The sequence below is a fragment of the Pongo pygmaeus genome, chromosome 7, assembly GCF_028885625.2.
Source record: "Pongo pygmaeus isolate AG05252 chromosome 7, NHGRI_mPonPyg2-v2.0_pri, whole genome shotgun sequence".
NCBI classification, from domain to species: Eukaryota; Metazoa; Chordata; class Mammalia; order Primates; family Hominidae; genus Pongo; species Pongo pygmaeus.
Window position 1 is genome coordinate 109,201,679 of NC_072380.2, and position 27,941 is coordinate 109,229,619.

The following is a 27,941-nucleotide window of genomic DNA, read 5'->3' on the forward strand; positions in this document are numbered from 1 at the left end:
ATGAACACTAAGAGGCCATTGTAGGTTATTAATTGGCCTAATTTCAATGTTGTTGTATCTTAGGGAATAGGGAAGCCTGAGGAGAGGGAGAGAGTACCATGTACTGCACCCATATAAGAAGAGAAACTTAATCAATAAACTTTGTTTGTGTTCTGACTGCTCCATCAACCTTCCGGACCAGTCAGAACACAAGCAACATTTATTGAATAGGTTTCTCTTCTTATATGGGTGTGGTTCGTGGTGCTCCAAAACAATTACAATAGCAATATCAGAGCTTACTGATCACAGATCATTATAACAGATATAGTAAAAATAAAAATTCTTGAAATATTGCAAGAATTACCTAAATGTGACACAGAGACATGAAGTGAACAACTGCTCTTGGAAAAATGGTACGGATAGACTTGCTTGATGTGGGGTTGCAACAAACTCGATTTGTAAAATGCATTCATCTGTGAAGCACAAAAAGGCAAAGCAAATAAAATGAGGTATGCTTGAATATTTGGGGACCTGACTACCATTTGCCTGTTTTGGGCAACTGTATTCTGAGAAAAATCTGAGCTCGTTGGCAACCAATCAGTAGAAGTAGGGTGGCCACAGATACAGACATATGTCCTTGTTAGTTGTTATTATTTTGTAAGAGAGTATCGCCTGTAGTGTCAATATGTATTACCCTGCCCTGAACTGATAACATGGAACACACATTAGCTCCAAGTTTTTGGCAGAGATGCTGTCCTTTAACTCTTTGTTATTCAATCCTCATCAAATCCTTCTTTCCTTTTTCTAATTGCACTCCTTTTATACTCCCGTATCAAATCATTCAATGTAAACTGTTAATTCTATTTCTAAAATATATTGCAAATTCAGCCACTTCTTTTTCTCTTCTATGAAATCAGGCCTGGCCATCTCCATCATCTTTGTTTAGGTCTTTCTTTTCAGCTGGTTACATTACTTTCAAGTCTGTCTCTCCTCTACTCCATAACTGAAAAACTATATTTTTTTTTCTCTGATGATTAGGGATATTGAGCATTTTTTTCATGTACTTCTTGGCCATTTGTATGTCTTTTGAGAAATGTCTGTTCAAACCTTTTGCCCAATTTTTAATCTGTTTTTTTTTTTGGTTTTTTTTTTTGCTGTTGAGTTGTTGAACTCCTTATATGTTCTGGTTATTAATCCCTTGTCAGATGGATAGTTTGCAAATATTTTCTCTCATTCTGTGTGTTGTCTCTTCACTTTGTCGATTGTTTTCTTTGCTGTGCAGAAGCTTTTTAGGTTGATATAATCCCAATTGTATATTTTTGCTTGGGTTGCCTGTGCTTTTCAGGTCTTAAACAAAAAATATTTGCCCAGACCAATGTTCTGGGACATTTCTCCAAAGTTTTATGCTAGTAGTTTCATTCTTTTAGGACTTCTATTGAAATATTTTATCCATTTTGATTTGATTTTTGTGTATAGTGGGAAATAGAGATCCAATTTCATTCTTTTGCATATAGCTATCCAGTTTTTGATAGGGGCTCTTAAAACTGATGTCTTATCCTTCTTAGTGCCTCAAACTAGATTCTGTTCAGATATGTTATAATAAGTTAGTATGAGTTTATTTTGATGCAAAAAAGTTGAAATCTATTTTTTTATAATACACATTTTTCATGAACTTCTTGAAGACCCCTCCTATTTGCCAGACACTGTTCTTCCATTGACTAATAAATAAATTCTCTCTCCTTTCTTTTTTTATTTTTCAGCTCTTGGGTTTTACAGTTTTAAAAATTAATTAATTTTTAGACAAGTAAAAATTATATGATTTGTACTGTACAAGTGTGATGTTTTGATATGTACGTACACTGTGGAATGGCCAAATCAGGCATATCCATTACCTCACATACTTAACATTTTTTTGTGGTGATAATACTTAGAATCTATCCTCTTAGCAATTTTCAAGTATACAATCTATTGTTATTAACTATAGTCAGCATGATGTACAACACATCTCTTGAACTTTTTCTAACTGAAAATTTGTGTCCTTTGACCAACTTCTTCCCAATCTCTACATTCCCTCATCTCTGGTAATCATTATTTTACTCTGTTTCTATGAATTTGAGTTTTCTAGATTCCACATATAAATAAGCTCAGATGGCATTTTTCTTTGTGTGCCTGGCCTATTTTACTTAACATAATGGCCTTCAAGTTTATCCAGGTTTTTGCAAATGACAATATTTCTTTTTTTGGTAAGGCCGAATAGTAATTCCATTGTGCCTATATAACACATTTCCTTTATCCATTCATTCACTGATGGACACTTAGGTTGATTCCATATCTTGGGTATTGTCAATAATGTTGTAATGAACATAGGAGTGCAGGTATCTCTTTGACATACTGATTTCATATTCTTTGGATATGTGTACCCAGTAGTGGGATTGCTGGATCATATGGTAGCCCTATTTTTAATTTTTTGAGGAGCCGCCACACTGTTTTTCATAATGGCATTCGCAATTTACATTCTCTTCAACAGTGTACAAGGATTCACTTTTCTACTTGTCCCTGCCAACACAAATTCTAACTCTTCACCATGGCGCAGGAGGCCCTGCATGATATGGTTCCTGCCTGTTTGTCAGATTTTGTCTCATGTTTCTCTTTGCCCTTTCTTACTGCACTCCAGCCACAAAAATCCTCCTTCAGCTTCTTGCGAAAGTTTTCCTGCCTAGAGGCTTTTGTAGGTACAGTGACCTCTGCAATAAGTATTCTTTTTTTTTCTTTTATTATTATTATTATTATTATTATTATACTTTAGGTTTTATGGTACATGTGCGCAATGTGCAGGTAAGTTACATATGTATACATGTGCCATGCTGGCGCGCTGCACCCACCAGCTTGTCATCTAGCATTAGGTATATCTCCCATTGCTATCCCTCCCCCCTCCCCCCACCCCACAACAGTCCCCGAAGTGTGATGTTCCCCTTCCTGTGTCCATGTGTTAAGTCAGGAAACAACAGGTGCTGGAGAGGATGTGGAGAAATAGGAACACTTTTACACTGTTGGTGGGACTGTAAACTAGTTCAACCGTTGTGGAAGTCAGTGTGGCGATTCCTCAGGGATCTAGAACTAGAAATTCCATTCGACCCAGCCATCCCATTACTGGGTATATACCCAAAGGACTATAAATCATGCTGCTATAAAGACACATGCACACGTATGTTTATTGCCGCATTATTCACAATAGCAATAAGTATTCTTGTCTCCATTCTTCTTGTCCATAGCTCCTTAGCATAAAATCCTTCAGTTTTTCAGCTTAAGTATCTCCTCAGAGAAGTCTTCCCTGATCACCTAATACAAAGAAGTTTTCTGTCCCCCTCATTCTTCAGCTAGCTAAAAATGATAGAAAACCCAAAACAAAGTAGCTTACATACCATAGAAGTTTCTTTCTCTGTCATATGAAATTATAGATAACTATGCCCCAGAGTGTTAGCAACCCAGATTCCACTGTCCAGATGTTCCTTTCCAAGCCTACCTCGTCATCCAGGATAGCTTCTTCCGTCTGCATTTGAGTGACCAGGATAAAGACATGCCACCCCCTTTAAGTAACATGGCCACATTTAGCTACAGAGAAGCTAGAAAATTGGGTCTTTTTAAAACTCTAGACAGTCATCTTCCCAGCAAAATTAAAACTGTTATTACTGAGGGAGAGGGAGAAAATGGAAATGGAGGGATGAAGAGGAGTTACATTCCACATTTTATACTCATGGTAGAAATGGACTTTTGTACATTATTGTATCACATGGCATTTTTTATTATATAATTTTCTTGTAGGAAAATAACTTTCTTATGGGAAATTTGTGCTACTCTTAAGCAACTGGCTTGTTTTCCTATTATGGACATTGTGAATCTTCTGCCTGATTATGCTTTGCTTTTTGCTTTGTTTGCCAGGCAGTTTGTAGCTAAATTTATGGTCCTCTCCAGCAACTACACAAATCTTATGATGGATATTTTTTCTGATAATATTATCTGTAGCGTTATTTTATTTTACTATACCTTCTTCCTTTCTTTCTTTACCTTCTTCCTATTTTCTTCAGGGTAATTTTGCAAGTCTCTTCAAATTCCTTTGGTAATAAGTCAGGAAATAAGTAAAACACAAGTATAAATAAATAAAGTATTTTATATTTAATGAAGGTGATAAAAGTGCCTACATTATAGGGCTGTCAAGAGAATCCACTGAGTTAATGTAAGTAAAACATTTAGAACAGTGCCTGGCATATTGTAAGAACTATAGAAATGGTAGTTCCTTATTATTATTATTTTAATTAAATCTTTCCTGAAGTGACCGTCAGATAAATCTGCTTGATGAGACAGTTTTACTATAACTTTTATTCTAGGTTAAACAAAGAGGGAAAGATTAAAATATACATTTAAGGACCACTCAGCAACAATTATTCTATGTCTTCATATTCTAATCTGTGTGGCAGCTAGTAAATGCATTGTGCTGTGTAAGATAATGTGCTAAAACTCTTAGTGGAGATGGCCTCTAAATTTTCTATGTTTAGTATTTAGGCATCTTGTAGATAAAATATATGGATGAATAATCAGATGAGGATTCAATGACCAGAAGTACTGTTGCTCTCTCTCCATCTCTTTCTGTTAGAAATAGATCTCTATCAGGTCTGTGTTTGAATTTTAGATGTACTACCAACCACACTATGTGACCTAGGTCAAGTCTCAGCTTTCATGTCAATATATTTACCGATGGGTGGCAGTAATACCTATCACATAGGGACATAAGGATTACATTAAATAATACATGTTAAGAACTTTGCATGGTTCCTGGCCAGAGTACACATAGAATAGCTATTTCTGATATCATTATTTTCACTCGAGTCTTTTAAACTGAAGAATTATCACCTTTTACCACTTAAATTGATATTGAATCTATACACACATCATGTTTTTTATTTAAATATTTGAAATCCTTACCCTACAATCCAATGGAAATTCTGCAAATGTTTAAAGTTTTGGACTCCATGACAAAATTGTATAGATAGAATAGTGGTTTTAAATATGGCTCGGGGATTACAAATGGTCCACGTGGATCCTTGGGAATGAATCAAGCTACGAGCTCCTACAGCAATAATATTTCTATTACCATAGCGTTTGTGCCTAAGTTTCTGGTGTGGATTAATAAATTATTATTGTTGTTAAATGGATGCCTGGTTTTCTTAATTGGTAGCTCATCAAAAGCTTATTAAAAACTTCCTATTCATTTTGTTGATTTCAGTGGTTGGGGATAAATGGCCCAGGAGGCCCTTTGCCCTGCTAAAGTGGATCATGAACAATGTCGGATATTTAATTCAATTCAATTCAGCAAATATATTGAATTCAAAATATGCAAAAAGCATTGTGCTACAAACTGTGGCAATATCAAGGGACATCCCCTGTGGTGGCCTTCTGTTGTTTGGTACCCAGGATCCATTTTTATTCTATTTGGTAACTACAGCCTTGGCCCGCTCCAAGCTATGTGGTTTGGGTAGGATTGGCCCCTTACCCAGGTCTGGGGGTGGAATGGCCTTGCTTGGCTTAAGGTAGTCAGCATAGCCCTTTCCTATGGCCATGGTATTAGATTTATGAGTGGGCATATAACTCATTAATCTTTAAAAGACTTGTGCCTGGGGCTTCTGAAAAAAATTGAAGTCTCCTCTGTCTTTGCAGTGGGAACTTCTGGAAAAGATACTTTCTCTTTCCATGGGCATATACTTAGGATGTAAGGTCTAGGAGAGCCCGCAGATGTTTTGGGGGAGAACACCACACAGATTTTGAATATGAAGCTGACACCATGGGTTTGGAGTCGGTCTGACCTGGATTCAAATCTAAGCACCGTCACTTTCTAGTTTGGTAAGATATTTGAGCCTCGTTGTGCCTCCATTTTGTCACCTATAACATGTGGCTAATGCCCTTACTCTCTCCTCCTTAAAACTATATGGTACTGGCTTTTAATTGTAACAGAATTAACATCAATAGTTGGATTTGTGCCCATCAAGCCAATGAACTTTCATAAAATGAAATCCAGAAAATTTTCATGTAGTTCATATAGTTCTGGTATTTAAACCATGTCTCTAGAATCTTCTTCTAGTGACAAATTATGTTGTATTGAATCATGTGAAACTGAGCCAAGTTTATCATTATTTAGGGTAGAAATTCTGTTTTGTTACAGTAGTTTTACTCAAGTTTTACTTCTCTAAGAAGAACATAAGACACACTTAAAATTTTAAGCATATCTACATAAAAAAAGCCCAGTTTGTTATACCGTTTTCATAGAGTTATTTTAGCCCTCTAATATAGCACTGTAACAACATTTTGTACTTGCTACAAACATAAGCACACTAGTTTCTATCATTTTTGCCCTTGGTTTATAAAGATGGAATTTAGAAAGCAAATACATTTAGGGATGAAATAGTGAAATCTGCTGAAAGTGTGTAGAATTATTAAAGAGTATAACTTGGCTGCTTGTTTTATTTAGAAATGACATTGGGTGGGTTAGCTAACCAAAGCTGCCAATACTGTATTTTAATGATCTTGAGTTTATCTCCTATTTACAATTCTTTCTCATTTAGTCTCCAAGTGTTAGATCACTTAACACTTGCTGAATTCTTCAGATTTGTTTGTTTCCTGCCGTTTGGTGTTGATCATTTTGATGTGTGATAGGAGGAGGAAGTAGTTATCTAATTTTCACTGAACAATCTTCCCTAAGGTATCACATATATTCATTCTATATCTTCTATCAGTCAGCCATAGATTGTGAAAAACTTTGATAGAAACTTTAAATTCAGAGCCCCTGAATTAGTCAGTTTTCACTCAGTAATGCTGTGGTAACAAACAACCTCCAAAATCTCAGTGGTTCACAAAAACCAAGCTTTAATTCTTGTTCCGTATATACATATACATATATCTGCCAGTTAGTAGTGCCTTTGCTCCGGCCTCAGGTATCTTTTTTCACCCCAGAATGCAGACAGAAGGAGCAGCTTCCATCTGGGACATGCCATTCTCCTGGCTGAGGGCAGTGATCTCTCTTTTTCTTTTTAAGTTCTGGGGTACATGTGCAGGATGTGCAGGTTTATTAACATAGGTAAACGTGTGCCATGGTGGTTTGCTGCACCTATCAACCCATTACCTAGGTATTAAGTCCAGCATGCATTAGCTATTTTTCCCAATGCTCTCCCTCCCCGTACTCCACTCCTCAACAGGCCCCAGTGTGTATTGTTCCCCTCCATGTGTCCATGTGTTCTCATTGTTCAGCTCCCACTTATAAGTGAGAACATGCAGTATTTGATTTACTGTTTCTGCATTAGTTTGCTGAGGATAATGGCTTCCAGCTCCATCCATGACTCTGCAAAGGACATGACCTCATTCCTTTTTATGGCTTCATAGTATTCCATGGTGTATATGTACCACATTTTCTTAGAGACAATGCCAAATCTTGCAATGGTCCTTAAAGCTCCTGCTCAATTATGACTGTATATCATGCGTATTCATATTCCACTGGCCAGAGAAAGTCTCTTTGCCAAGTCCAGGCTCAGTGTCTTTGACTGAGATATCGCAGTTTACAAGGCAATGGGCAGGCATGAGTTTTGAGAGGAAATAATGGAACATATGTCATAGGTCTGTTTTGGACAGGGCTACTGGTATATTTTTCTCTTATGTCCTATTCTTCTGCTGTTTTTTTCTCCAAAAACTCCCTTCCTTGCTTCTCTCATCCACCCCTCCATCACTTCCTCTGTACTCTTGGCTTCCAAGTAGACCCATGGAGCCTACTCCACTTTTCTGTCCAGCCTGATGTAGGATCTTTAGGATATAGGACCTAAATTATTGCTTTAGTAAAAACTGGAGCTGTCTGATGTTATAAGGAGTAGCTCTACTCTGAGCCAAGCAGGCTTGATATTTACTGAAGTCATATCCACTTTGTTTTATTCCTGGTAATTTGGCTTGAAGTGAAATTTTAAATAAACCAGATACTTATTGCTTATGCCCACTAAATATATGTCCACAGCCCTTAAACAACTACCTTTGTCTTATAGTGCTTTATGGAACATAGAGCAATCTTACCACTATTATCTCATATGATGGTCACAAGAAGCCTGGTGATGCCAATATTATTGTGATTCCCATTTCACAGGATTAAAAAAAAGTTAAGTAGCTTATTCAGGATCAAAAGGCTGGTGAGCTTTATAGCCAGCATTCGAGCCAGGGTATGTAGTGATAGGCATTTCTTGTTATTGACAAAGAAATCCTCTGCTTTAAGCATATATTGAATAATGCATAATGTAATAAATACCCTGTTTTTTCAAAAAAAAGTTACAGAGTAAGATGGCTTGTTTCACTGAAAATATTCAACTTAAAATTTTTAGAAATGTCTTCTTAGTTTTGAATGATCTGATGACTAAATTTCAGTTTATATAAAACTTTCCCTCATAAAACAATCATTACACAGTTTGGGCACTATGCTTGCTGGAGTATAAAACCCCATTGCAGTAAACAGTGTATCATCATGCTGTTACTGAAAGTGGCCTACTATGCTTTATCTCCACTGCCCTGTCCCAATCTAAGCCACTGTCACCTCTTACCCAGAATGTGGCAGTAGTCCTTTCAACAGTCCTCTATACCTTTTCTGACTTCCTCCAAGCCTTTCCTCAAGCTCAGCCTAGTGATATTTTTAACTGTGAATGTGAATTTGTCTGACTTCCCTATCCTTACCGAAAGTCCTTAATACAAGTCTCCCATGTGATATCACCCTGCAAACGTGGCCAGCCTTCTGTCGTCATTCTCTCCCTCAATTTCTGCTTACTTTCTCATCTTAGTCCTCTCTCCTACCTATCCTCCAGCCAGTGTCTCCTAGTCAATTGGCACTCATTTTTCCCATCCCAGCTTCCCAGGGAAGCCAGCCATGACCCCCAGACCATGATAACTAGCCATTTTAGTGTACTGTAGCTGGCAACTCACCTCCATATCCCACCCATTGCCACACCTTGATTTTCCTCTGTAAATACTGCTTGAACCTGACTGAGGTGCATTATGCCTTCCTGCTGCTCACTTTACCAGGTTAGATGACAGCGGTTTTCATGAAAGCCCTCCCTCACTCACGCACATTAGTCACCTTTACAAGGAAACACCCAGTGATTAGAGAGAAAGCAACCACCATGTCAGCCATGCTTCAAAGCAACCATATTCAAAACAAGTTGTTTTTGGAAAAGAGTATATTTCATGTTTCAGAGTATAAATGTTCCCTGTGATAATTACTAAAAGAAATCAAGGTACTCAAGTCTGAGTGCCTGTTTGTGCTGCTGCAAAAACAATGGGAAAAGTTTGGATTTTAAGGCAATCCAGTTTCTAAGGACCAGAAGCAGTCAATGCTTATGGCTGCTTATTGCTAGTTGGGTTCTTATAAAACTGGAGTGTCCTACATTTCATGTTGAATTGAACATAATGGGCCTGTGATAGGCACCTCTTCACTAAATAACAAAAGTCTCTGTATAAACTCAATATTTTAGAAGTCAAAGTAGACAGGATACTTTGCTTGTGGCTTGTCCTCAGGTGTCAGTACAGCAAGTGGCTCTCAGCACACCACCCAACAGGCAGGCAGCTGGCTCTCTAGAGATAATTATAATTTATTGTGCCCATGGATTTTGATACAGTGGGGTCTGGGCTCTCTCACAAGGCCAACAGAGCAGGTCTAATTTGAGCCAGATCTCAGGAGACACAGTCTGGAGAGGATGGGTCATGTGCCTTCAGTTATCACTTGGAGTTGCACTGTGCCCCTTGTTCCTCTTTCTCTCAACTAGTAGCTGAGTTTTAATTTTTTTCGCCGAAAATTTATTCAAGGAGACTGTTTCCTTTTCTTCCTGGAATTCACAGAATGAAGATGGAGGTCCATAAATACCTTGGTTAAAAGTTGGAAGATCATAGAGTGTCCCACTCTCTGTTTTGGGGCCTGGCAGGAAGACTCCTAATCACTGTAAACGAATAAGTGTTTCATCTATTTTTGTCTTCTCTTCTTTGTTCTCTACCTGAAAATGTCCTTCCCTCATTTTCAGGCTACTGAAATCTTCTAAAGCCTTCCTAAAATTTCTTCTTTATAGGAAACTTCCTAGATTTCTTCCCTTAGTCACAATTAATGCTGATTTATGTTATCTCATGAAATTGTACTTTGTACTTTCATTTAGTGCTGTGACTGTGTTCTTTTTAAAGTTATTGTTTACCTATTTTTTTCTCCTCCAGATTATACAATCCTTAAGGATAGTACTGGAATTTCCTCATCTTCCTATTGTCCACATTGCCCAGCATGAAGTTTTGGCCCAGTAGGAAGGCTATACATTTGTTGAATTAATTTGCATCTGTAAGGCATATTCTTCCACGAAAAGGACATTGCACAATCACCATATTCTCCATAAACAAATGGACACTCAGAAAGAACTGTTGTGACGTTCTTTTATCTGCCTTCCATGAATGTGCGGTTTCCTTACCACTTCAAGCCAAAACACTGAGTTTCCCGGAACAATTGTTTCTCTTCTCCATAACTCTGAGTTCTGGAAGAATCAGCCATTCCATGGACCTAGTTATCTTGCATAGTGCACACATTAGAAGATTATGTGATAAGAGTAGAAAGCTAGGTTTCCTTTGGGTAGAGCTAGACTATTTCCTGTTCAGGGGTTAAGACTTCTGAAATCAGAATCAGTCTTCTAAAACATACCACATTAAATTGAGCCCACAGACACGTTTTTCTGTCTGTAAGGCTTTTTATTTTAATGGTAGAAAATGTTGTAAGATTATTTCATTATCTTCTTATTCTTAACTGTTTTGGGGGAAGAATCAAATCAGGAGAGACTGAGATTGGAGTCTTTTTATCAAATTTCTCCATAGAATAGATGATCCGCGCCAATACCACAGCAGTCAGCAGCTGTTGTCTGTGCTAGGAGACCACAGTAGTAATTACACACAGGTTAAGTGGCTTAAAAAAATTGATAGGTTTTGAAAATTAGGTGTGGAAGATAGAAAGGAACCTGAGGATTTTTATAATATTTTTGTGATATAATAGACTATAGCCAAAAGAGTTACTTTATAATGAGTATTTTTAGCTTTAGTCCCACATTCTCTTCAGAAAGTAGCTATTATAATCCTTTTCATTACTCTAACAGGGTTTGATGAGTCCTGTCCTAGAATGAAACACCCCTCCCAACTCCCTTATTAAGGGATTGGGACCTAGTGTGATTAACAGCACCCTGATCAATGAGCAAGGTTCTTATAGATTAAGGAAAAGAATTGCTGACAACTTAGGCAGACTTTTATATACCTATTTGTTTTCCTTCCTAATTCCTCTTAAAATGAAAATGCCAAGCTTTTCTTTTGATATTTGTTACATTTGTGAAAGAATATAACAATGCAGTTAATGGGAAGAGCATGACCCCTGGATTCAGATATCCAATAGTTACAAATCTCAGCTTCAGCACCTAGCAGTTATGTGAACTTTCTTCTCTGCACCTCAGTCTCTTCATAATAACTACTTTGCAGAGTTGCTGTGAATATTAGTGTAAACAATGGACATTCAAATGTAGCTATTACTATTATTATCATCATCAATTATTCTGACCTATAGAAATATGCAAGTTCCTTGGAAGTATACATTTCTGGAGAGTGATCAGGGATGCGGTATTATACTTTTATTTTTTCGGTTTTTCTTCATTCATTCAGTGGGTTGTGGGTATGTGTTTGTGTATGTGTGTGTGTGTTTCACATATTATATGCTAGGCACTATTTCAGGCACTTGGAACTTAGATTATTGTAGGGGTACAACTGGAAACTGATAAATGCTGTAAAAAAAATTAAACAAGCTAAGAGGTATAGGAGGTTGGAAGTGAGTTGCAATTATTAATAGGGACATTAGGGTAGGCCTTACTGTGAATATGACACAGGTTTTGTGTTCTTAGAGGTTTTCATGAACTATCTTTTGGAATGGGAGGATGGGAAGAAGGGAGATGAGAGTAAAGAGTAAGAGCTTGCTGATTTGTAGACAGGCATGAATATTCCCTTTGGTATAAGGTGTCAAAACACAAACTAATATGGAAGAGTAAAATTTTCTAGGTGGTCTAGTTTTATTTTATTCCATTTGAGCAAAAATCTTCCTAAAGTATTTTGTACACACCCTGCCTTCCCAAACAATGGCTATTGAACACAGTGGCCCACCTTGTCTGTGACTGCTGGAGGAGGTCATCACCATGACTCACATCTGTTATTGGACTTTCATGAAGCAAGTCCCTCAGGGCCAGAAGAGATGCTGTCATCTGTTTGTCCTATGCAATGACCTGAGCCTGCAGTCATTGTGAGATCTACCCACATGTGGGTATTTAAATGTACATATAAATTAATTGAAATTAAATGACATTAAAAATTCAGATTCTTAGTCACTCTAGTCACATTTCAAGTGGTCAGTAGCCACATGTGGCTAATGGCTACTGTGTTAGCGCAGATATCAAACATTTCTGTCACTGTAGAAAGTTCTCTTAGTGTTAGTTATTTTATATGTTTCTAACTCCAACATTGTTTTTTGTGGTACTGTTGTCAGTTTTCAGACCTTATTTCCTCTTTTTGATTTGTTGTTTCTCATAGCTGATAGGTTTAAATGCCAGAAGTAGAATTTTGTGTAAAGGGTAACCAGGCTCTAAGAGATCAGAAGAGCTTTCTTGTGTTCAAGTTTTTGTACTTGGAATTTTTATTTCTATTCTGAGTGCCCCAAGGCCTCTTTTGCTTGGTTATTGTTCTGCAGCTGTACTGTAGGTGTAAGAGAATCAGACTGCTGAGTTCCTATGGGAGAAGGGCTATCAAACTTTAAAGGTAAAATTGAACATTCATGGAAATGCTTTAGATCCAGTCAGCAGTCTTTTATTTGCAGCAGCACAGCTCCAGGGGTGCTTAATGACCAAATGGCTACATGTATGCGAGGCACTGGGTTAGTCCCTTGACACACAAACAAAAATGAACATGGACCCAAATTGAGGAAATTACAGTTTAAGGGGTAGAGAGAATTTCATTAAGTCAGTTCCCTGGTATGTCCCAGGTACCCTCAAAGTCCAGAGGAGGGCAGTACCTGATCCAGGCTTCCCTGATGTTACAGGAGACGAGAGGCCAGGGAATGCTCCCTAAAGAAGTGATTCTTGAATGGAATCTCGAGGGATGCATAGGTACTGGTCACATGATGAAGGTGGGAAAAGGTGTCTGTGTAGGGAAAAGTGTCTGTATAGGTAGACAGACTTTGGATGTTGAAATGATGGGTTTTTGGCAGAGGTGGAAATGGGGAAGAGGGGTTTGGGATGGTGCCTGGGGTAGATCTGACTCTTCAGTAGTTTGACTTGTTCACTCTGGCAGCTCTGTGAAGGTAAAAAGGAGCCAGGCTGGAGGCTGGCACACTGGTGGTATGGGAGGGCCAGGGAGTAGAGACCTGTAATAGTTCAAAAGAGAGGTAATGAGGGCCTACTGTGAGAGTGTAAGGGGGTTGAACAGAGTTCATGATTTCAATTGGTATTGATTTCTAAGGAGTAAAGTTATCAGTATTGGGGGATTGATTAGATATGGGGGATAAAGGAGACAGAGGAATCAGAGATGACTGTGAGTTTTCGGAAAAACAGATTAATTTAAACTCTTCTTCCAAGTTCACAGTGATAGGTTTTGACCTGTAGCTGCTGCTAGTGATTTGCATTGGCAACTGCGGTGTCTAGATTAGGTTTTGGCACTTTAGGACTCCACTCTCTTGTTTGTTAAAAAAAAAAAAAAACTTGAATGGAAGCATAGACCATAGTGAAGTACCACCCTCGTATGACTTTAATTTCACAGTGGCCTATGAAAATTTATAGAAATTTGGCTTCATTTCTAGTGGCTCCAATCCAGATGCCAAAATTACCCTATTGTTGCGACATCCCTTGAGTGGACCATCGAACCTGTTATTCATTAAGAGCAGCTGAAAACCATCAGCCAAGTTCCCATACTATGCCAACAATAACACCAGTCAAATTTCAAGGTAACTCCAGGTTTCAGAAATGTATGAATCTCAAAATCTGTCTAGCCAAACTCTTATTTGTATTTTTATGCATGCATATTATATGAAAAAAGCTAGTGGTTTCCTTACTTTCCATAATTATGCATTGCTTCTTTTAGACTATAAATTGAGTCCTCAGTGTTGGTGAAGGCATACCTATAGATCTGTAGCCAATCACTTTAAAGTGAAAATAGAAACTCAATCTGGATCATGGTACCAGGGGAGTAGCCAGCCCAAAGGGCCCATTATTGATGAGGCCTATATTGAAAGCAAAAATTCTTGCATATCTGTAGTACATTTTAAAAGGATTTTCCAAGTAACAGTTAACATTTGTTAAGTTTTCAGAAAAACTTAGTTCTCTAGTTTTTAATATTAAGGAAATGTGGAAATATATTTGATAACTTTGTTTTTTACTGACATACTTCATGACTGCATGGCTAAAGCCACAAAACACTAGGCAAGTACCACTTTCTTTCTTTTAGATATCTTTAGCCACTGCATCTGGCCTTTGTTGCCAAATATTTTTTCCTTTTTACTCTAACTACTCCATCAATTTGGATCTTTAATGGTCTGGCAAATTTTGAATGATTTCTTGGAAGATGTGAAACCCTGTTCCCTTATCAGGAAGATGCGGGCAAGTCTTACGGTATGAGAAAAGAACGGACATCTCTTGTAACAAAGACAACAGGATTATAGAGCCATTACACAACATCTTCAAAGTTTTTATTTGAAAAATAATGATGTGTTTGGTGATGAACAAGTACCATAAATTGGGAAGCATGGGAAGTTTCCACTCTTTAAGGATGTTTTTATACAAAGGAGGAAGGAAAGCTTACTTTTTTTGGTTCTTGAGAGAGATTACATTAACCATTTGTTAAAAGTTTCATTTATGAAGAACATTGGCTTCTAAGAGTATTCTTCACACACTGGCATCCTTTGTATGATGTTGTTGTAGGTTGTTTAGCAACATATCAAAATAGTTATATAAAAAGATTAATATGTGTTTCATTAATCCTAAGGAGAGCTTTCTGAAATGCGTTTTTAAAAATAAATGATTAGCATCATTCTTTGAAATTTGTGACTTCTTAGGGTGGGATAGAATTAAAAAAGAAGCTATCTTTTCAAGCAGTTTGTGATTTAATACCAGCTGGTCAAGTGAGTTGAAAAACCTTATTATTTTTATGTTATATTATTTTGAATGCCTTTTCACTCTCTTGGGAAGTTGGCTAACCCCACAATCTTTTTCCTATGGTAAATGGCTCTAAAACTTTGATCTTCTTAAACCAGTTTGCCAGATGTAGCAGAAAGAGCATGTACGTGACCTTTCATGTGCCAATTCAACCCAGCTGATGGGAAACTGTAAGTTAATCTTGCATGACTTTTATTTCTAGGCATTACAGCAGAAGTTCTGGTGGTGACCTCTTTCGATGAACTGCAGAGAAGGGCCTCAGAAGCAAGAGGGAAGATTGTTGTTTATAACCAACCTTACATCAACTACTCGAGGACGGTGCAATACCGAACGCAGGGGGCGGTGGAAGCTGCCAAGGTGGGGGCTTTGGCATCTCTCATTCGATCCGTGGCCTCCTTCTCCATCTACAGGTTTGTCATAATGTTCATTTGAACTCCTTTCAAAAACAAGGGTTTTCCATGAAAGAAAAGTCCTTATGAAATAAAAACAAACCATTCAAATGAAAATACTTATTGTTCATGGAGTTTCCCCCCCCACCCACACACACCCATTCCACATTTGGTCATTTGTTTGTAATATCTTCTTTGGCTTTTCTGGATTCCAAGCATCATTTGTGCATTCCTTTAAAAAGCTTTAAAGCTTTCCACATCCACAGTGATCCCATTACATTCCTTATATAACTAATATATAATGTATTTTCATTGGAGGAAGAACTGCGTTCATGTCTGCATTTCATCAAAGATTCTTAATGACTTCAGAGGGAGCCAGGCTGTTTTCCATGTTGCTAGAGAAGTGGAGTAAAAAGAGAGTGGGTGACATGATGGGGGCCATCTATGGTATAGTGAAGAGTTAGGGAATTAGAGGACCTTGGATACAGACTTGGCTCTGCTCCCAAACAACTATGTGGTCTTAGGAATGTTTCTTAAACTTCTCTAGGCCTCATAATTTTCTTCTCTTAACCAGGGATAAAGAATAATAATAAATGTACAAAATAATTTTGAGATTAAATGAGGTCAACTTGAAAAAGATACTTAATTATATGTAAATGATTTTCTACAAAGGTTCATATAAATATTTGGTAATATTGTTTGAGAGTAACATAAGACTTGTCTTTTTCTTTGTAGTCTTGATTGAGGTAATGCCAAATAACTTTATTGGCCCTCAGTCCTAGGATGAAATTCAGTATTACAGTGGATAAAAAGTCTAAAAACTGAGATGTAGATGTTCAGCCTAGTTTAATAGCTATTATGGCAGTGTCATACGTTAAGGATAAAATATTTGAGAAACATGGAGAAAAGAAGCATAACTTTAGTGTGATAGCCTGGCCTAAGATTTTTTTTAAATGCAAAAATAATAGCAGATAGGGTTTATTTGGGTCTCCAGTTTGGATTTTTAGTATCTATTGGAAAGGGAAGTTTATTTATTCTGCACAATTGCTGTTTGGAACTGGAGACACAGCTGCTTGACCTTAATTAGCACCCTACACCCCTGAAAATAAAAATAACTGGGGAACATATGTCAGCAGCTAGGAAACCCAGTCAGAGGAGAGTTGTACAAAAGTGCAGGGAAAAGGAAAGAGACATTTTCCTTATATAGGGATAAGATATCTTCCCATGGGAGGAGGATGGGGCATGTTAAAACTACATGTTAGAAAGTTATACGACTAGTTACATTGATGTCATAGTGCTAAAAATAATGTTCTTTGCGGGGTCTTTAGAGGTTTCAAAACTAGTGAAATAATGATTGGACCATATTCTTTTGGATGATTAAGCTTCCCAGGAGGGAAGTCCTAAAATGGCTGCTTACTTCCCATAATACCTCCATCACCTCTTGGAATAACATACTCAGCAAGCTGTGGCCATTCACCATGATTACACTGGTCATGAGACTTAAATTATGGAGCTGGTCTGTTGCTTTGTGAAACTGGGTGATTGCCAGAAACCTTTATTTAAGAACTACTACTCATAAGACTAATAAATTCCCAAATGACTTAATGCACAGTAATTTGCCAGGATTCACTGGCATGTGTTTTTTTTTTTTTTTTTCTGGCATAATGAAGACATCTGGAAACCCAAGCTACAACTTAGGAATACCAGAAAAATTGTCCAGCAAGCGACTTCAGAATCTGTTGCTAGCCTCTAAGACTGATTATAATGTTTTGCTGATTTTATAGCCAATCCATATTTCACTGGACTCTTGTATAACTCTATTCTTTCAACATTTATAAATACATAATAACATTGGACTTTACATAGCACTTTAGAATCTTTCGCATGTTACTTTATTTGTTCTGACAACAATTCAGTGGCTCATGCAGAAGGGTCATTATTAGCCCTATTTTATTGATAGGGAAATGAAAGTTCAGACAATTAGACATATTAACATGTTTAAGTTTTGCATCCTAAGAAATAAAAATGAAAATAAAATGAGATAAACTATGTTTGTCTACTTCTAGCTTATTGTTTTTAGAACTAAATTTCTTTGATGAGTATTCTATATTCCTACCTCTAATTCCTCACCTTTCATTCACTCTTCAGACTATTATAGCCTGGCTTTTGCCAATACTGAAACAGGACTTGTTAAGGTCGCAAATAACTGCCTACTTGTCAAATTTAATGGACATTTTTCAGGCCATCATCTTACTTCACTTTTATGAAGCACTTGCCTCTATCAACTGCGTTTTCAGTGTTTCTTCTCTTTGGTTTCCATGACTTCTTTCTCATGTTTTCTCTCTCTTTCTTGCTTGCTGTCACTCTCACTCTTACACCCTTTCACTCTCTTCTCTATTCCTTCCCTGTATCTCTGGCTTCTCACTGTGACTGTTTGACCTAAGTATCCTCATCATGCTCCTATGAATGTGGTTCATGCTTGTGAAGATGTGACTTCAACCACAATCTACATTGTGGCCATTTCCAAACCCCTCTCCCATCCATACCAGTGCCGCGAGCTCTAGGCCTATATATTCACCTGCCTGTGGATTCTTCTTTGGGATGTTCCATAGCTATTTCAGTTTCAATTTTTTTCAAAATTGACCTCATCCTTCATCTTCTAAGTCACATGGTCCTTTATTGCTTTTTTCTCTTTCCGTGTCCATCATTTCTAACAGACACTGAGTCTCTTAGGTTCTGCTCTTTATCAGTCATTTCAACAATTACACACGGAGCAGCTCCATTTCCCAGGCGACTCCACATTCCAGCAGTCAGGAATCACTAACACTTTTCCCACGCACCACGTTTCCTCAAAGTTTTGTGACTTTGCATATGCTTTCTCCTCTGCAACCCTCCATTTCCCTTCTCACTGCCACACACTTATGAGTTTCTTCCTCTGGGGATCCCTCCCTGATATCTACTTGTAGCCCAGGTGAGTTAACTCTTTTTTGGTATTTCCACATACATTGTCCTGTGCATGCTCTGTATCATAATGTCTTGGAAGTATTGATAGTTTTGGTTCGTGCTTTGGTAGAGTAGACTAACTGTTGTAACAAACAGCTTCAAATCTCAGTCACTTCACACAATAGGAGTCTCTTGCATGTTCACATAATTGTTTCAAGGGGGTGGTCAGAATGTGGCCTTCTGCTCCTTTCCATCTGTGGCTCTATCATTTTTGAGATCTGAGTTCTCTGCACAGTCTTCTGCATTCATCTGACGCATAAGGGGATAGAGAGAGAAAGTTGATAACCTATAGGGAGATTTTCCATGGTTGTACATATCTAGGCCTGGCTATGGCACACCTCACTTCTGCTGACATTCTATTGGGCAGAATGCCGTTACATGGAGGCTAGGAAATTTGGCCTATCTTTATGTCCAGGGTGAAAGGAAAGTGAATTTGGTGAAATACTGCCCAGTCTGCCCCAATTGCCTGTCTCCACACTAGACTGTAAGTTCCAGAAAGACATTGATTACATGTATTTTTTAACCTCTGGGTTCCTATCATCTAGTATAATGTTTGAAACATGGTAATAACTTAGGAAATGTCTACAGAAGGAATGAATTTGTCTGAGGATGTAGAGTAAATCATGGCAGGGCTCTCATAACAAACCAGCTGACCCAGTTCCTGGTGCTCTTTGTCCGAACTATGTAACCTATGTATAGTAAGTTTGAAACAACTTGAACTTTTAGGGTACTTTGCTCTGCATTTGGAGGAAAATATTCAGATGCCCAATATGCCAGATTATACATTTTTTCTGCCACAACACTTATGAACAAAGATGTTTTGAGTTGCTGATTAGGGAAAATAGCTCCCTTCTCTCTGAAAAGCATTTCACCTCTATGGGAGTGATACTGGATTTCATCTAAAAATATAGAAGTCAGCAACACTAGAGAACATTATATTATATATATATATATTATAATTTGTTGCTGCTTGGATTCAAAATTTGAGAATCCCCTGGAGGGTAGTTTGATTTGACCAGTTTGATTGGACACTTTTTGGTGCAATCATCAATATCATCAGTCATTTTGGGTCTGCAGTGGTCACACGGTTGCATAACAGATGTCCTGAAAAAATGTCCATTGCTTGTTGTCAGCATCGTCTCCAGGTTCATTATTGTTATTCTCTGTGTTGCTGTTATTAGTGTTCTTGGGCTCAATTTTACTTCTAGGAGATCTTCCCTTTGTTAATGCTTTTCTAATGACACTTCTTTCCATCACCATTATCAACTGAGACCCCCCGCATTAGAGCTTTTTTAGTTTTTCTGATGGTAAAATACCTTTCTTTGCTTTTGTCATGGGAAATATATTTTAAGAATAAATGCAATTAATTAGAGATTTAAGTCCCACAGAGGAAAGCTTCTCTATGGAACAATTTGTCTTACATTATTTCTCAAATTTATCATATTGTTTAGTACATATTTCTTGAGAGCTTCCTAGTTGCTCAGAAATTTCCAAGTACTAGGATTACTGAGGTGAATTCCATATATTTTTTGTCCTCAGTAAATATTTTTATGTAGCCAAAAGAGAAGGGGGTAAAAACATGTAAGTGATTACTGTTATTTGTTTTATATTTAGTGCTAAGTGAATGATTGGGGGAAAAGGATAAAGAAAGCGAATTACTATTTATTAAGCACCAACTTTGTACTATTCTAAAGGGTTAAAGAGTTTGTCTCAATTAATTCTTTATGTAACCCAATAGCAGTAGATACTGTATTGGTATCTCTTTTACTGAAGGAGAGACAGGTTCAGAATGGTTAATGGCTTATCATGCTATGCATCTAATAAAAGAACTAGGATTCAAACTCAGAGTCTCTGTCTCTAACTTCCATGCTGTTAGATTGTACCAAGCAACCTGGAGAGCTAATGCTATAGGAATCTAGAGGAGATAACAGAAATCTGATTGGGGTTGGTTGCACTGACAATGTAGATTTGGGGTATGTTCAATAAAAAGGCAGAATTGACCAAGAGAAAGGAGGTGGAAAGACTCTCTGTAAATACCAAAGCAAAGTGGGAGTGTATGATATATTTGGGCAAAACACAAGCAGATAAGTTTAGCTGGAGCCAGGCCTCCTAGGGGGTCAGAGAAATGCAATTTTGGGGTGAGAGGAAGAGACCAGGCTTGAAGAATTCAGGGTAGCAGATTAGGCAGTTTTAAGTTTAATGTGGAAGAAATGGAGAACCATGGAATGTGTTAAAGATATGGGGTGAATTTTACAGCAGTGGTTCTTGAAGTGTGGTCCCTGGAATAGCAACATCAACCTATCTAGGAGCTTATTGATGTGCAAATTATTAGGCTCCACCTAATACCCATTGTATCAGAAAAGCTAGGGGTGGGGTCCAGCAATCTGGTTTAACAAGCCCTTCAGGTGATTCTGATACACATTAAAGTTTAAGAACTACTGTTTTAGAAAGACCAATTTGCCCATTGTGCATAGCATGCATTACAGAGGGAAGGACAGGATACTCCTCTAATAATGCAGATATGAAGTAATGAGGGCATCGATGATGGCAATTGGAATGGAAAGAAATCAGCAGGAGGCATAGTATGAAAACATTAGAACTTGGGGATTGATTGGATTCAGAGGGGGAAGGAGTAGGGGTCCAAGTTGATAGGCAAGGATAAAAATCTATGGGATGAATCTGTGTTTAGTTCACCCCAAAATTTAAAAATCATAAGTTTCAAATAACCATAAGGATTTGTGGTTTTAGAGAAAAACCAGATTTGGTGATATATCTTGTATGTTCTGTTGGGCAAACTTCAGCTGAGCAGATTAGCCACCAAATCCTTCTTGTTGATGGGATGTCCCCCCTCTTATCTGCCAAGTTTTCCCCTCTTTTTTTATATACTTTACTCATTTATGTTGCCTATTCAAGTCCTGTAGATACTTGAGCTGATGATCCCTGCTCTAAGGATCCCAGCTTGGGGACAGGAGAATAAGAAATGTAGGGGTCAAGAGAGGGAGCTGGCTTGGAGGGAAACCGGCCAGTTTTGTTTCTAGACATTTTGAGTCTGAGGCAACTGTAAGATAGTCCCATTAATCTGGTCTTTATATTTTGCAAGAAAAACAGTTCAGCATTTCCATTTCTCTGTTGTCCGCTTTTTAGATCACCCAAGGCAGTTTAAAATTCTAGGCTGGCTTTCTTGTAATACTTTGGGACTTCTGCCTCTTGCTTTCTCAGTATGCGAGCTCAAGAATGCAAAGTAATTTTTATATTAGCCCAAGTAAAATATAATTCAAAAGGTAACTCTACTGAGGCCAAATTGTTTGTTGTATTCTCATTGCCACACATACATTTTTTTTCCTAGTTATTTTCTCCATTGCCCCAGATAGTTGAACTGAGACTGCAACTTTTAATTAGCTAAGGAAGCAAAAGACTTTCTCTTCACTTTACTGTGAAAATTGCATCACCACACTGGGTATGAACTCATTGAGGTGGGAATGAGTTGTTGATAGGGCTTGGCTTTGGAAATACTACTGGCTGATGTTTTATATCACTTGGCCTTTGTGTACTGTATTGACAGAGTATAGTGAAGAGGAGGAGGAAGAGGAGCAATTTAGTTTGAAGATGACTAAGAGCTGATTAAACATTCAGCTGGGGAGAGAGATGAGTGAATCCAGGTGATGTTTATGGAGTGTCAGAGAGGGAGAATGCTATACCATCTGGTGAGAGAGACATGAAAAAGTATATAAATCAATCTCTATAATGATAGTTAATTAATACAAAGTTGATAAATGACATAATTGAAGCAATGGTTGGGCTACATCATAGAGTTAAATAGCTTCAAAGAGGGTGCTGATTAAAGCCATTACAATTTATAAAACATTCTTCATCTTAGGAAAGCATCTTGATGAGATTTCACATGAACATTTTGTAATCAGAGGGCCAGCTTAAAACACTGAGAGCAGAGGTGAAATGTCTTAAGAGGTCTATTTTGGATGATTTTTGAAAACCAGTTATTCTCAGGGAATAAAAAAGCTTGCTTTCCCCACTCCCTTTGTTTTTTAATGGGAAAAAAATTAATGTTGCATTCTTAACCTTTAGACAGTCTCAGATTTTTGATGTCCTGTTTGTTTCTTAAGCATGACCTTAAGATAATTAGCTATCAAGCTTGATTTAAATTGTTTTGAAATATCATTGCAATTTGGGGGGCATATGTGCCTGCTGGTGAAAAATAAGGAAAATACCACTGGGACTCAAAAACTGTACAAGTGACTCACCTCGATTAGTAGGCTTATTTTGTTTTTGCTTAACTCACTCTGAAGCTCATAACAGATGCACAGTAATCAAGCAGAATGCCAATTCTCATCATTCATGCAGGTGGAGGGCCACTGTGCTCCCAAGGGGGAAACCAGAGAAGACCCACAATGAACACTGCATTTTTTCTTCTCATCATCCTTTTCTTTTCCCCCTTTCTGATTTTTGGAAGGTACATTCTTTGTTTGAAAAGCCTTTGTTAGAAATTCCAAAATGTTCTTTAATCACTGGATTCTTATTATTGTATCAGGTAGTATGACAGGCATGCTTCCTTATAATGGATAGAGCCCGGCAATGTATTTTGGAGCCCACCTTCTGGAGACTCCATGCCTGTGTCTTTGTTCAGCCACTTGCCAGATGTGCCTCATTGGTGCCTCAGTTTCATCTGTAAAATGGGGGAAATATCTTCTTTGTTTTTCTTCCTGGGGTTTTGAGGGTTTTCTTTTTTTGTTTCATTTTGTTTTTGTTTTTCTGAAGTGGAGTTTTGCTCTAGTTGCCCAGGCTGCAGTGCAAATGGCATGAGTTTGGCTCACTGCAACCTCTGCCTCCCGGGTTCAAGCGATTCTCCTGTCTCAGCCTCCTGAGTGGCTGGGATTACAGGCACCCGCCACCACATCCATCTAATTTTTTTCTATTTTTAGTAGAGATGGGGATTCACCATGTTGGCCAGGCTGGTCTTGAACTCTCAACCTCAGGTGATCTGCCTGCCTCGGCTCCCAAAGTGCTGAGATTACAGGTGTGAGCCACTGAGCCTGGCCTTTTGTGGGGTTTAAAAGCAGTAATGTTATTGATGCCTGACACATAGTAAGTTTTAAGTACATGTAAAGTTGCTACTATTATACAGTCTTGTTAACTATTGACTGGATATAGTTTTTGAATGAAAAGGAGGAAGGGAGGGAAGCAGGTAGTCAGGGAGGGATTGAGGGAAGGAAGAAAGAGAAGGAAGGAAAGAAAGAAAAGAAGAAAGGAAGGAAGAAGAAAGAAGAGCTTAATTTAGTTAATGTCACTGTTGTAATTGGCGGATAATAATTGAAGCTTTCTGGTTAGGAGATAAACCCTATGCCATTTAGATCTCTGTCTGTTCAGTTTGTCCAAACTCTGCTGGGGTTATGTATTTACTAGTCTGTCTCCCTTTCTGGATTGGCAATTCTGCAGACCGACTGTGTGTCTTACTCATCTGGGTATCCCCAGGGCTGTGCTGTGTACCTGGCACACAGTAGTGCTGGAATAAATAAAGAGCTGGAAGCAGCACAACCCTTTCTCTAACATGTAAATTCAAGGTGTCACCATTTCACATTCATAGACATTGAATAATAATGTAGATGAGGTGACTAACCTTTTGAATTGCTACTTATCAAAAATGGAATCTCTGGAATCTGAGAGGAGACTATATAGTTATGTAAATTTCGGCAAAGTATTGCGAACTCCATATTACTCTGGTGCTTTGTGGGGCTGCTATAATTAATGGTCTGTTTGCATTTCTAGTACAGACTGTCATTTTTCATCTGCTTATAACCTTGATATAAACATTTATTCTTGGCTGCTATTTTGCATTCATAATTGTAAAATATATATAAATGTTAACCTTCTGTTTTCCAGTTTTTTTATTTATCAAAAGCACAGCTCAAGAATCACATCATTGTGGCATGTTTTTCTGAATCTCTAGTGGCAAAAAGAAATGAATGCATTTTGAATTCAGGCTTCAGGATTAAGGCAATGTTGTTTGCTTATTCAGCACCCTTTGAAAAATGTGTAATGTAGCTTATGAACCAAAAGAATCCTGAGAAACTTTTTCCAGCCGGTCTTTTTCTATTACTTATGCCTTTTTTTAATCCCTCTGTGTTCCTCCCCACCTCTGTCATCAGTTCAAGATGACTCTTAAAGTCCTCTTGCATCCATCCAAATGACCCATTGGCCTCTTTAGGTGCCTGGAGAAAGTACCAGCCAAAGGTATTTGTTGGAGTCTATCAAAGGTAACAATACATAGAGTGGGATTCAAAATCAGACGGGCTGGGTTCTAATGTTGGCTCTGCCATTTAGATGCTGTGTGACCTTATGTACATTAAACAACCAGTGTGAGCCTGTTTTCTCATCTGTAACATGTGGAGAACAATGTTTACCTCATAGAGTTGTTGAGAGAATTAAATGAAATCAAGCCCTTGACACAGACTGAAACATGGGAAGTGATCGATGAAATATAACTGACGTCTTATCTTGGCCATGGTCATTATTATCATTGTCATCATTGGATAGTGATGGGACTAAGCTAGGTAGGTTGACATGAGCTGACTTATCTTAAAAGGCACCAGCTCTAGATAGACCTCTCCTCAGTGTTCAAAGACTCCAGAGACTTGGGTTCTGTTTATCTCCCGACTTCGGGAGCCCACTCTCCTTAGTCTCCCTCAGTCATTGACTAAAAACTATGCACTGTCTTTTCCATTCTCTCTATCCTCATGTTAAATGCTTGATGTTGTTCTTGCAAGCAGTACCAAAGTTGTGGTGGCCCAAATCAGTATCAGTGGCCAGCTTACCCAAAATGCAGCAAATGTTCTATTTCAAACAATGCCCAAGATATTTTCCACCTCAGAGCCTTTGCACTCACTGTCCCCTTTGTCTGGAATGCTGTTTCCCTGCTTTGTGTATGGTTGACTCCGTTTCAATCTTTACATTTCAACTGAAAGGTTCTTTTTGTGAAAAGCCTTTCCTGACTATACTAAGTAGAGTAGCACTCTCCCTCAAACTCTGTCACACATAATCTCCTCTGTATGCACAGAATCCTAATTATATTTGGTAATTTCTGTCTATCTACCTACCTACCTATCTAGTTTTTCAGCGTGTGCTTCTGCATAAAAATATAAATTGCATGAGGACTGGAACTGTGTCTTTCGTGTACCTCATTGTATTCTCAGTACCTAGGAGATTGCTGGCACAGGGCAGGTACTTAAGAGATATTGATTGAATAGATAACTATTTTAAAAATCATCTAAGACAGTAGAACCAATTAAACAGATACATATTGTATCATAGCTATTTTTCTGAAGCCACATTCTAAAGCATCACAGATTTTTTTTCTCAATTTTTTGTTTTGTTTTGTTTTGTTTTGTTTTGAGACAGGGTCTTGCTCTGTTGCTCAGGCTAGAGTTCAGTGGCATGATCATGGCTCACTCCATCCTTCACCCCCTGGGGCCACAGGCACAAGGCACAATGCCTGGCTATTTTTCAAAAACATTTTAGTAGAGATTTTTGTGGAAAAATATAAATCTATAGTAAGGCTGAAAGAATAGTAAATGACTCATATACTCTTCTGAGATCAGACAAGATCTCAGTGTGGTATGGCCATAGATGTGACTCATATACTCTTTATAAGAAATTGCCTAACTTTTTATTTTTATTTTTATTTTTTGAGATGGAGTTTCACTCTTGTTGCCTAGGCAGGAGTAAATGGCGCTATCTCGGCTCACCGCAACCTCCGCCTCCTGGATTCAAGCGATTCTCCTGCTTTAGCCTCCTGAGTAGCTGGGATTACAGTCATGCACTGCCACACCTGGCTAATTTTGTATTTTTAGTAGAGACAGGGTTTCTCCATGTTGGTCAGGCTGGTCTCGAACTCCCGATCTCAAGTGATCCACCCACCTCAGCTTCCCAAAATGCTGGGATTGCAGGCATGAGCCACGGCGCCCAGCCTCCTAACTTTTTTTAAGGAAGTTGTACCATTTTATATTTTTGGAAGTCGTGTGTGACACTTCAGGCTGCTCCACATTCTCGCCAAAATTTAATTTTAGCCTTTCTGGCAGATATGTATTGGTATATCACTGAAGTTTTGATTTACATCTCCCTGATTTCTGAATCTCTCTTTGTGAGAAGTCTACTCCAGGCTTTTGCCCATCTATAATTTTTTTAAAAATTATTGAGTGGTAGGAGTTCTTTACATAATTTAGATACAGATCCGTAGTCAGATATATGTTTTGCAAATATTTTCTCCCAGCTGATGTCTTGCCCATCTTTTGTGTCGAGTCTTTTCTTAATAGTGCCTTTTGATGAGTAGAAGTTTTAAATTTTGAAGTCTAATTTATCTACTTTTAGTTGCTTTCTTTTATATTCATCTATATTCATTACTCAATATTTTGCCACATTTGCTTTCTCTCTCTCTCTCTCTGTTTCTGGATCATTTGAAAGTAAGGTTGTTATAACACTGAAAACATTTCACCCATAAATATATAAGCATGTATTTCATAAGAGCAAGGACCACCTCTAACATAACTGTAATATCATTGTCATGCCTCAGAAATTTAGCATTGCTATAGAAATATTATTTAATTTAAAATTCATCCATATTCAGATTTTCCCAATTGTTTCCCCCAGTAATGTTGTTGATATTTTCTTTCTGAATTCCATAATCCAATCAAGGACATACATTACATTTAGTTGTCATAAAGCTTTAGTCTCCTTATATCTAAAATTGCTCCCTAGTCTTTTTAGTATTTTATGACACTAACATTTTCAAAGAACATAGGGGAGTTATTTTGCACAATGCTTCTCAGTTTGGAGTTGTTCCTCATTATTAGATTCACGTTAAATATATTTGGCAAGGGTTCTATGTGGATAATGTCATGCCCCTCATTGCATTACATAAGGAAACAAATAATGTCACTTTTCCTTATTGGTGAGGCCAAATTTGATCACTTGTCTAAGGCATTATCTCTGGATTTCTTTATTGAAAGGTAGCTTTCCACCTTTGTAGAGGAAATACATTGTAATTATGGTGGGATGCTCTTGAGACTTTGTGAATCTTAAGTTCTTTAACAAAATTTCACCCAATGAGATTTTAACATCCGTTGATGACCCCTGCCTGAATCAATCATTGTACTGGAAGTTGCAAATGTTTTTCTAATTCAATTATTTCTATTACAATTATTTGCTGTGTGCTTTTGTAATAAAGAGCATCTGCCTCCTTTTCCTTCTTTTTGTTTCTGATGATCACTTCATGGGTTTTTAAAAAATGTAT

At 37.8% G+C, this 27,941-nt stretch overlaps 1 protein-coding gene across 4 annotated transcripts in view; it reads left to right on the forward strand.

The window, feature by feature from the left end:
* Positions 1–27,941, forward strand: part of CPQ (carboxypeptidase Q) — a 587,881-nt gene that overhangs the window by 171,473 nt on the left and 388,467 nt on the right. For all 4 annotated transcript variants that reach the window (XM_054498056.2, XM_063668990.1, XM_054498057.2 and 1 more), the window contains exon 3: positions 15,451–15,658. In XM_054498056.2, the coding sequence (XP_054354031.2) occupies positions 15,451–15,658 (208 nt within the window). The remainder of the gene's footprint in view (positions 1–15,450; positions 15,659–27,941) is intronic.